General features: G+C 46.7%; 1 protein-coding gene across 1 annotated transcript in view; it reads right to left on the bottom strand.

Annotated features, from left to right (window-relative positions):
• Positions 1–252: 252 nt before the first annotated feature.
• The window catches only part of SPMIP3 (sperm microtubule inner protein 3), a 31,204-nt gene continuing 19,470 nt past the window's right edge, over positions 253–11,986 (bottom strand). The window contains exons 4-5 of the mRNA XM_077761757.1: positions 10,042–10,214; positions 253–1,641 (exon numbers count right to left, since the gene is read on the bottom strand). Coding sequence (XP_077617883.1) covers positions 1,550–1,641; positions 10,042–10,214 — 265 coding nt within the window. The 3' untranslated portion in view covers positions 253–1,549. The remainder of the gene's footprint in view (positions 1,642–10,041; positions 10,215–11,986) is intronic.

Here is an 11,986-nt window from a genome sequence, read left to right as displayed (position 1 = left end):
AAACTGGAAAATTCACGGTGGACATTTAAGAACACTTGCTCAAAGGAGAACTCACAGAGGAAATGAGGAAACGCAAAGAGGAGCGAAAATGTGAAGCAAACATGGGCAGAGTTCCGCAGGAAATGGGTAACAGTGAAAAGTCTCACATCAACACCTTAACTTTACACCTTAAGGAGCCAAAACAAAGTGAACTCAACCCAAAGCCAGTAAAAGGAAGGAAATAAGGGGTAGAGTGAAGAGAAACAAAATCAGTGAAACCAAAAGTTGGTTATTTTTATTTTCTGTGGTTTCCTATGCTTGGCCACAGCCGAGACCCTTGCATCTGAGCGGCTTCCTGGTCCTCAGCTCTGTGAAAACGCTTCCTTGTTGATTTCCTCTAATTTTCTCTGTTCTGTCACTAGGATGCTTGTTAGCTTGCTAGCTAGGTGGACCCCCTGATTGATTAGGTCTGTGTCTCTTCTTTATTTAGTCTTTCTTTCGCCTTTCCGTTCCATGTAGAGTTTTTCAGAGTTTTCTTCCAGTACTGTCCAATGTTTAATTTTTAGCAATCACGCTTTTAATTTCTAAGAGCTTTGGAAAGATTGCTTTTTCATGCATGTGGATGTAATTATTTGGACGCATCCCTTGTCGGATGACAATGTTACTTTGTTGGCTGGTTTTCGATTCCTTGGTATTGCCTTTGGGGTCACTTCTCTTTATTTTGGTCTTAGTCTTCCATGTTTCTTTATTTTTCCAACTCTCTGGTGATCCTCGGTTGGCTCTTCACATCTACGACTAAGGCCGTGGAAAACTACCTAAAAATTGTGTTCTGCGGGGGGACGTCTGTTCACTTTGGGGTGTTGCATAGGGAACCACTGGTATTCGAGGGAGGTGGGTATGGGGGCTGCTAGGGGCCAGGATGTAGGATTCTTTTCTTTGGAATCATTCATTTCTGTAGGAGAGACCCTCTAGCTTTTTACCTGGGGAACTGACGCCCAGTTGTTAAGATAGGGGTATTAACTCATTAACTCTCTGCGTACAGACTTTCAGTTCATCTCTTTTTTTTTTTTTTTTTTTTTTACCTCCCATAACTCACTACAGCCCTAAGCCATATCTGCGTTTCTGCATCCAGAGCACTTTAGGGTCTGTGGTGGCTAGCAGTCTACCTTTCCGGCTACTTCCCAGATTGTTGTTTTTTTTTTTCTTCTAATAGTGAGTAATGCAGTTATTGAGCCGGTTATATTCTGACCTGGCCCCCCGCATTAAGCCTTTGGCTTAAATGTAAGGTGGTTCGCTGGCACCAGCACCAAGTCTGGTGGTGGAACTGAGGTGGCAGCTGATGACAGGCTCACTTATACTTGACTCGTGATTCCCTGCGCTGCGCTGATCACCTTGGTCTGGAGAGACTTGGCAGCAGGTGAATGTTTCAGATTGTAGGCGTCTGGATACATACACACTTCAGTTGAAAGTAGTCCTGTTATCTTTATTTTAATCTAAAAGAGTCACGTAAGAACTCCAAATGCTGTTTTGTTCAAATGCCATGGTGATTTTAAATTTAAAAGGTTTTCTTTCAAAACTGCCTCTCTTCACAACAGTCGAGCTCTGGCAGAGAATTGAGTGGCCTAGGGTTCGATGAAACTGTGGCTAATTTCCTGTTCCAACCTGGAATTTAAAACAAATCAATGATTTATTTTAAGACCATTCACTCCTGAATTTTAAAATAGTGTCAACAACAATTAAAAAAATTTTTTTAATGTTTATTCATTTTTGAGACAGAGAGAGAGAGAGAGACGGAATCTGAAACAGGCCCCAGGTTCTGAGTTGTCAGAGCATAGAGCCCGACGCGGGGCCCAAACCCACAAACCATGAGATCACGACCTGAGCTGAAGTCAGACGCTCAACCAACTGAGCCACCCAGGTGCCCCAAAAAGCATCAACAACGATTGTCAGCAATAATAAAAGAATTTAGGGAATTGAAGGGAAAGGAATATATCTAAAAGATGTGGAAGAGAAGGACTCAGTCAAAAAGTTATTTCTGCATTTCATCTGAGATCAAGAGGCATCTCATTGAATTATGCCCACATGTAAATAAAATTAAATCAGTCATATACATTTGCATTTTGACACCCTAATTTTAGACCCCAAAACCCGTTAAGCCTTACACTGTAAACGGGCCACTCTGTATGTTTGTATCAAACTTCCGTTGGTACCATCCCTCAATGCACACCCACCGGGGTTCTCTTGTACTTTATAACCTCTTGTCCACAATCACTAACAGTCTGCCTGTCTAGACCTGAGGGTTCACGGAGGGCCTGAGGTTAAGTGCATCAATCACGGCATCCACCCTGGATGAACCAAAGAGCAGGGTGTTACAGCCATAGCATCATAACACCGCTGTAGTACGTATAGTGCCGTGTAGCAATCCTCAGGGGCCCACTGACGGCGTCACCCTCTCAAAGAGATTCATGAACTTGCCCAAGTTTATGGGATGGTGAGGGGACTTGGCCCAGGAATATCTGGCCCCCAAGTCCCTCAACTCTTCACTGCTCCATTCCACCTTCCACAGTACTTCGACAGCATTGAAAGATACCAACCTTTCTTGGCATTAAGAATGGATAACATTTCATTGAACCTGGGAGTATGACTTGAAGTGCCATCCCTGTAGGATTCTTTAAATCTAATTTATAGTGCGTACCTGTCTGTCCTAAGTAACTATTCGACCTCCCAAGGCTCATGGGGTTAAAATTCCAACTCTGACCTTCTTCAGGGTTACAATATGTGTAAGCAGTTTAGAGGCGTGAAGAATCCCTCGCCAGCCATAGAGCTGAATGACACGCTCATTTAACTGGATCGCTTCGACAATAAATGTTCCGAGAACACACAGCACACGTTTGGGGATTCCTTCCGCCATTGCACTAAGTGAATCTACCTGGCCGCGGACAGCCGATGCTCTCAAGCCCGAGATACGCTGTGCAGATTTTGGGGTGGGGACTGCTGTGGAAAGGACACGTGAACTGATTTAGGGTATTTCCTTGCCCTTCAAAAAAGTGAGACTCTTCCTCGTGTGGGTTTGTAGGGGTGACTTCTTCCAAAGCCGTCATTGAAACATGAAATGGGTAAGAGAGAACTCCGCAGAAAATTTAACCAATTTGCGGAATCCCATTTATTCCAACTACTGGAATAATTTCGTATCATTTAATATTATCACTTTGAACAATTTAAGCGATTTCCAAGGATAACTTTGAGTATACACAATAACTTCTTGATGCACTGGTTTTAGAACTTAATCCCAGGATAAAATACAATTCCATTGTGTTAGGGTTTCTTTTTTATTTACAAACATTTATTATGGCCCGTGTTTATTCTTTGATCAATAATATAACAGCTAACATTTTTTTGAAGGCTCGTTAACATTACATACAAGCAAATGCTAAATTCCCTATAGGATATCTCTGTTCTGTTAGGTAGATACTATTATTATCCTTTTTACAGATGAGGAATCTGAAGGTCAGAGAGTCTAAGGGTCACACTGCTATGAAGACCAGATATTTTATTTTCGAAGAATGAGTTCTTTTAATTATTCGGTGCCAGGGTGAGCAATACATGGGCAACTTTTGTCCGAGGGGCTGTCTCATACTCCCAGGCATAAGTTCTCTGAGGATGGAGTCTGTATATCTTACACTGTCTTGTACATAGTGCTTAATCAATGTTTCCTAAGTAAATAAATGAACCTCTATGTGCTGAGAATTTGTTACTGAGGAAGAGAAGAACTTCTTCTTCTTCTTTTTTTAAATTTTAAACATTTATTTATTTTTGACACAGAGAGAGACAGAGCGTGAGCAGGGAAAGGGTAGTGAGACCGGGAGACACAGAATCTGAAGCTGGCTCCAGGCTCCGAGCTGTCAGTACAGAGCCTGACGCGGAGCTCAAACCCATGAACCGTGAGATCATGACCTGAGCCGAAGTCAGACACTTAACCGACTGAGCCACCCAGGCACCCCCAGGAGGAAGTTCTTGAGCTGTGATCTATCATGATCTATATTTAATCTGTTTTTCAACAATTCCCAAAGAAATAAGAACTTAATAGTGAAATAAATGCACATCAGTGCTAATCTAGACATATACCCAGCCCTTAAAATCTGATCACAAAGACAGGTCAAATGGTTAAGATAAAAAACAACAACTAAATATAAACCACTTAATATCGATCTTATTCTCTGAGAAGCCCTTCCCCCAAAGAATCCTTCAAGGAGCAGTTTCTTGATTTCAGCAAACCCTCGATTCAGCGCCTGCTGCGTTCTCTCTCAGTGCTCAGATCTGTGACCTCTCTCTGTTAGGTCTCTTGCAGACCTGCCTGGCACCTGCTGGATTGTTGTTTACAAAATAATCGCCACCTAAGTGTCTCACCAATCGATCTGATTCTCTTTACTGCTACCAGCTATCATCACCTGCCTAAACCACTGGTTCCTAAACTTGGCCTTGTGGTGGACTAATTGGTGGGGCAGGGGTTAAATTACTGATGCCTGGGACTGCCCCACCCCACCCCCGCACCAGGAGATCCTAATTTAGTTGGAATGGATATATCCTGGGCATCTGGCTTGCTAAAAGTGAGGTCACTGAGGGTAAGATCCTTTAGCGTAACCACTGTTGGGGGTAGTGGGGGGGGGGCATGGCAGGGGGGACAGTCCTGACTCAGCATATTCAATCTCTGCCCCGCCCGACTCCCCACGCAGCCCCCCTTTCCTTCGCCAGAGAGCGATCTTTCCATGATGCACTTTTAATCATGGTATCTCCACCCTCCTTAAAACTTTTTAGTGGTTTCCCATTAATCTCAGGCTAGAGGTGCCAGAGCCGAAGATGCCCTGTGAGCTCTCTCCTTGTTCCTGTCTTTACATCTCTAGCTACATCCTGCTCCACCTTTCCTGATTTTGGTGTTTTGCACCTTATTTTCTTTTTTTAGTTTCTCAAATATGTTGTGTTCCTACCCAGGGCCTTTGCACACTCTGTGCTCGCTGTGAAGCTCTTCCCCTACTCCTTGCTTAGTGAACTTTTAGCTCATCATTTCCTCAGGGAATCCTTTTTCTGACCCACTAAGCGCTCCTAGAGCACCACCTGAATTCTGCTTAATCGCATTTATGGCAGGTGAAACGTTACGCTAATTTCTATCCCCGTTCTCCACCGAGGCTTCCTGAACGTAGAAACTTTGTGTCTGTTTTTGCCTGACATGGTATCGCCAAAACCTTTCGCACTGCCTGGCATACAAGTAGGCTCTCAAATCATTTACTGAGAGAATACAGATGACTGAATGAAAATGCTCTCAACAGCAAGTCACCAAGTCCAACTGATGTCACCTCCAAAATATCTCTGGAATCCATTCATTCCTTTTCATCTTCCCTACTGGTCCGAGCCACCATCATCTCTGTTCGAAACTAGGCCATAGCTTCCTCCCTGGTGGGCATGCCCTACCCCTTGTCCCTCTCCAAGCAGGGTCTTAACAGCAACCAGAGTGATCCTTTAAAAATGCAAATGATTGGTCCCTCCCTGTGTCCTCCCTCTGTTTTGAGACTGGAATCCAGGCACCCAACCACAGGCACCCTTGCTGACCACACACCAGCTACCCTGGATTCTTTCCTGTGCCTCAAACGAGCCTAGGCCTTTCCGCTTTCAGGCTTTGGGACCTGCTGTTTGCCCCTTCCTCCTGAAATGCTCTTTATGTGACTCATTCCTGTGTTTCAGAGCTCAGCTAAAATCGCATAGAGGTTTTCCCTGACTGTGCTATTAAAAGGGACCTCCCTTGGCTATACTTAACCCCTGCCTATTTCCCTGGAAGCACCGGTACAGTCTATAATGTTTGGGGTTTTTAAAATTAATTTCTGAGAGAGAGAGAGAGAGAGCGAGCGAGCAGGGGACGGTCAGAGAGAGAGGGAGACCCAGAATCCGAAACAGGCTCCAGGCTCTGAGCTAGCTGTCAGCACAGAGCCCGATGCGGGGCTCGAACCCACGAACCGTGAGATCATGACCTGAGCTGAAGTCGGACGCTTAACCACCTGAGCCACCCAGGCGCCCCCAGTCTTTAATGTTTAAAAAATGTACTGGGTCGTGCTCTATATGCCCCCAAGAATGTCACCTCCATGAGAGCAGGTGTCAGTCCTGTCTGCTCTGTCGATCCTGGTCACTGGACCCCCTGCAGACAGCAAGCACAGTGGCTGGTTCATAAAGGGTGTCCCGTCAATGAGTGAGCTTGGTTGCCAGTTTCCACGATGGACCCCAGTGATTCTCACCCCCTGGGACTTGTGTCTTACATAATCCCCTGGCACACTGTCTCGGTAGGATCATTCAGAAGTGACAGTGAGTGGCTTCTGCCCCTGGGTCATCAAAGGCATTGCAGTCTCCCCCTTCATCTCAGGTTGCCCATTCTAGGTAGGGGAAGCTAACTGCCATGCCTTCGGGACATTTGGCACTTGTGGGAGGGCACCCACTTGGAAAGGCAAGGCCGTCACCAGCCAGTGTGTGAGTGACGAGCATGTGAATGGGCCACCTCGGAGGCGGACCTTCCAGCCCCAGTCAAGCCTTCAGATGATACAGCGCTCACTGACATCTGACTGATTCCTTGAGAGAGACCCTGAGTCAGAATTGCCCACCCTAACGGTGAAAATCATGACCCTTTATCTTATAAGCCACTAGGTTTTGGAACAAGACGATTTTCCATGATAGATAACTGATGTGCACTCAATCAGTGGCTCAGAGAATGGAGCAGTGAATATTTCGACATAAATCATCTCTTGAATTGGTCAGGCTTCCAACTCTGTTCCGTGTCGACTGCTGCCTGCTGCACTTTCCAGCATCTTCTTTTCAGTTGCCTACACATCCAAGCTTGACACCTCTTTGGCTGAAAGCCCTCATTTTCATCTGAGGCACCAACAATCCTGCGGCGGAAGCAGACAGCTGTGCAACGAGCTTTAATTTCTCATGAGTTTCTCGGGAATTCTCTCTTGATGCTTCCTTTCTCACTCCAAATGCTACGCCACCTGAATCTTCTTCCCATTCCCTGCAAAGCCTCCTGGGTTCAATTCAGGAGCAAGGGTTGGGAGCCTGACCTATGTGGAGGGCCTGGATCGACGACCCACCAGCTGCTGGAGTAAGTTTCTTAAAAGCCTGCAAGGCTGGGTTTTCTCTTCTGCTACTTGGAGGAAATAATAATAACTACTTCCCGGGGGCTAGGACTCACTGCAAGCACAAGTGTACACATGTGCGTGTGTGTCACTTACCACAGTTCTGGGCACATGACAGGCATTTTAAATCCTAACAGCTACGCTAAACTACAGACTTCAGAGAAGTCAAGTTCAGAGAAGCTGAGCGTCTTGGTCAATGCTGAAGAGCTAGAGCGTGTGGGCCCCCAGCCCCCCGAGGCCTGAGTTCTGCCAGTCTCAGATGTCTCCCACTAACCCCACCTGCCTGGCCCGGGGGGGTCAGTGTCCTGGCTGGAGTCCTCCCTGCTCCCCCCTCCCACGAGCCTCATCACCCCCGCTCCCACCACATCCTGGCTGCGCGTCCCTGCCCACGGCATGCCCCGTTCCCTCTCTGCCTCGGACCTCATCCATCAGGGCCCGGCATGTTCTAGACCCCACCTCCCAGCTCCCGCTCAGCAAGGTGCTTCTTAATCCTTCTCTGATGGGCTGATTGTTGCTTCACCTTCCCGATTGGACTGGGAACTCGCCGTGGCTGAGGTCAGAGCCTGGGCGTGGCGCTCACCTCCTCCCGTGGCACCCGGCACAGTGCTAGGGACACAGTATATGCTAAATCTTGAATTGCGTTGCTAACTAAACACTCCCTTCGTTCTGTAGGGTGGGAAAGAATTAAGAATTGTCGTTTGGGGGCGTCTGGGTGGCTCAGTTGGTTAAGTGTCTGACTTCGGTTCAGGTCATGATCTTACAGCTAGTGAGTTCCAGCCCTGTGTTGGGCTCTGTGCTGACAGCTCAGAGCCGGGATCCTGCTTTGGATTCTGTGTCTCCCTCTCTCTCTGCCCCTCCTCTGCTCACACTCTGTGTATGTCTCTCTCTCAAAAATAAATAAAAACATTAAAAGAAATTTTTAAAAGAATCATTGTCTAAAGCAAGCAGGGGAGAAAACCTTTTGTGTCTTTCTAACCAGATTCCCTGATGGCAGAGGGATTGTAAAGAAGGTCCTGTTTACTACCACTATGGTGACCCCAGGCCCACCTGGACTCCCCCCTGCGAAGGAAGCAGACTTCAGACTCGGACGTTCTCGAAAGGGCAAGCCGCTTAGCTGGCTCTCCTCCTGACCACCTCTTCTCTCCAGCTACCCAGCTCTTGGGGGTTTCCGTGTCCCCCAAGTCTCATCCGCANGGGCTCATCTCAGCCCCCAGCCTCCCTCTCCCCTCATCTCCCACCCCTCTCAGCCTCCACCCGTCTCTCACCTCCCAGAACCCAGCTTTGTACCCCCGGAACCTCTTACACCAGATGCCCCCTGCCCACATGCAGCCCGTCGGCTTCATCTACTGCCCCCTCTCCGCGGCTCCACCGTCGGAGGCGGATTGCCTGGTCCCGTGCGCCGCCCACCCTCCCGGCCGCTGTTGTCCGCGGTTCCCCTGGGACCTGAGCCCCCTCCGTGGCCACTCTTCTCAGGGGAGAACAGGAGGAAGGGCAGACCCTCCTCACCCCCAGCCACTCCCTCCACCAGCCTCCTGCTGGTTTCTTTCTCAAGCAACGAGAAAGTGACTCACTTTAAAGAAAACTGTTAAATAAACAGTAGTGCAGGTGACACCCGGCCGTGACAGGGGCCATATGGGTTATGGGTCAAGCACAGAGCTTGGCCTGTGCCTGAATTCTCTCTCTCAAAGGGCCTGGATCTGAACTCCGCCTCTCCTGCCTCCTGCATGGTGACCTGGGGCTGGGTCATTAACTGTCTCTGCAACTTGATCCCCGCTTCTTGGAAAATGGGGTAAGTGATAGCACTTACCTGAGAGTGCTGTTATGAGGACAAAATATGTGCCTGCCGCAGGGTTAGAGCCCCAGAAATAGTGGGGTTTAGTCACATACAAAGCCTGTCAATACAGCAACTCCTTCCACTCGCTACAGTTCAAGGCATCCATGATGACAGGAATATAAGTAGTGTCTACACTGGCATTCATGTGTATACTTGCCCCCCATCATTTCTGGGGGAGGGCTTGGCCCTTCATACCCACGCATGTTGCAATGAAGAGGGATCTTAGAATTTTTGAAACATGCCTCCAAATGTCAAATTGTCATAAAGCCATTTAAAATGGGAGGCTAAGGGGGCGTCGAGGTAGTTCAGGTGGTTAAACGTCCGGCTTCAGCTCAGGTCATGATCTCATGGTTCGTGGGTTCAAGCCCCATGTCGGGCTCTGTGCTGTCAGTGTGGGCCTGCTTCAGATCCTCTGTCCACCCCCCTCCCCCACTCATGCCCTTTCTCTCAAAAATAAACAAAACATTTAAAAAAGCAAAATGGGAGAAGAAGACAGAAAAAAATTTCCTCAACAATATATTTAGGCACAATAAGGAATTTGTTGAGTGACAGGGGCTCAGTGAGAAGCAGTCACACTTGAGCCTGCTTCTTAGCAAGGATATTTGTGCGTTTCTTTTCTTTTCTTAAATCTATTTATTTATTTTGAGACAGAGAGAGTATACACATGCACAAGTGGGAGAGGGGCAGAGAGAAGGAGAATCCCAAGCAGGCTTTGTACCATCAGCGCAGAGCCCCGAACTCACAAACCATTGATCATGACCTGAGCCAAAGTCAGACACTTAACCGACTGAGCCACCCAGATGCCCTGACATTTTTGCATTTTTATCCTTGAATTTTATAGGGAGCTGGAAAACGAGGAGAGGCGGAAACAGCCCTTGGGCCAGCCTCTAAATTCTTTTTCCTGTACCTACACACACACACACACACACACACACACACACATTGTCCCCCAAGCTGACTGGTCCCAGATACGTCCCTGACGGCTGCAAGCCTACGGAAGAGGCTCATCTGAGGAACGGTTGATCTCAGAGAGTAAGAGCAGTTGACCTGACTTACCGATATTGTAAAATGGCAGAGAATAGTCCCTTTGGTAGGTAGTTTCTTTATACCATGGTTCAGCGGGCCTTGAATGTCTTCGAAAACAAATGTATTGAATAAGAGTTTGTTGGTCTAATTGCGGCTGATACTGGCTTTTTCTCTTGGGTGGAATTGTCAAGTCTATGAGAGGTCTAGAAGAAAACAGAAACAGCTTGCTGAGCACCCAGTAGAAGAAAAGCAGTCCAGTGTTCTCATCGGCTGAGATCCATTCTCAGGAAGTGGCTCGGAGGCTACAAAGATACTATTGGCAAGACTCCTTGGTGCCAAGGCGAGCACAGCAGGGTTTTCAGCAGGTGGCTCAAGGATCCCAGTCCCTTGTTCCCCTGTGTTATAGCATCCCTCCTCCTCCCCAACCACGGGTTACAGAAGGCGACCTGCATCAAAACCTCCACCGGGTCTGCTCGGGTGTGGCTACTTCCTGTACTGTACTTCCTGTACCCTGGTTACTTCCTTTACTGTACTTCCTGTACTCTGGCTACTTCCTGTACTGTACTTCCTGTACTCTGGCTACTTCCTGTACCGTACTTCCTGTCTGTGCCTACCTCTGGTACTCCACATTTCCCCAGTGCCCTTTCCCACTGTAATTTTTTTTCCCTATGGATGTTTGGTTCCCTCCAGGACCAACACTGTCTTCTGACCAGACTAACCACCGCGGTGCAAACTGGTGTTGGATGAACCTGAGATCAGTTATAATCTTCCTGTCCCTCCACTCAGATAAGCCCCCTCTGAAGGTAAAAGTAAAGAAGAGTCAAAATATAATGGTGAAATATCTTCACACGTGTGCGGACTCCCATGTGAGTTACACTCCCAGTGAGTTACACTCACTGGTGCAACTTGTTTGAGAACACTTTGGCGATAAGTATTAGTATCTTTAAAATGGGCATACACTTTGTCACAGCAACTCCAGGGGTGTCGACAAAGAGTTAGCTCTAAGAGTGTGCACCAAAGTGTTTTATGATAATAAAAGAATGGAAACAATCTTCATATGAAAAAAAGGGGGGGATGATTAAAAAAATGATACAGACGTATACAAGAATACCATACCACCATTAAAAGTGATGTTGTAGAATTATAAATTTTGAGGTGGGAGACATTCCACAATAAATACTTAAGTTTAAACAAAGGTTTTGGTTGAATTGAACACTTTAAATGGATGAGTTGTATGGTATGTGAATTATCTCAAGAAAACTGTTACACAAAACAAGGTTTCAATCAAGAAGATAATAGCAAACTGAATCCAACAACACATTAAAAAGATCATACACCATGACCAAGTGGGATTTACTCTAGGGCTACAAGGATGGCTCGACATCTACAGATCAATCAACATAATATGCCACATTAACAAATTGAAGGAGGGGCGTCTGGGGGGCTCTGTCAGTTGGGCGTCCGACTTTGGCTCAGGTCTTGGTCTCATGGCTCATGGGTTTCAGCCTCACATCGGGCTCTGTGTTGACAGTGCAGAGCCCACTCTGGATCCTGTCTCCCCGTCTCTCTCTGCCCCCCTTGCCTCTCAAAAATAAATAAAACATTACAAAAATTGAAGGATAAAAATCATATAGTAATCTCAATAGATGTAGGTAAGAATCTGACAAAATTCAACATCCATTCATGATAATGTGGTTATAAAGGGAACATATTTCAGCATAATAAAGGTCATATATGACAAGCCCACAGCTAATATCATATTCCAAGGTAAAAAGCTGTAGGCTTTTTCTCTAAGATCAGGAGTAAGACAAGCATGCCCACTCTCACCACTTTTATTCAACATATATTGGAAGTCCCACCCAGAACAATTAGGCAAGGAAGAGAAATCAAAGGCATCCAGATAAGAAAGTAAGCAGTAAAACTGTCTTTATTTGCAGATAGCATGGTCAATATATAGAAAACCATAAAGACGCCA

Source organism: Crocuta crocuta, unplaced genomic scaffold (assembly GCF_008692635.1).
Source record: "Crocuta crocuta isolate KB4526 unplaced genomic scaffold, BGI_CrCroc_1.0 scaffold243, whole genome shotgun sequence".
Classification (NCBI taxonomy): domain Eukaryota; kingdom Metazoa; phylum Chordata; class Mammalia; order Carnivora; family Hyaenidae; genus Crocuta; species Crocuta crocuta.
This window is presented reverse-complemented; position numbering and strand designations above follow the sequence as displayed.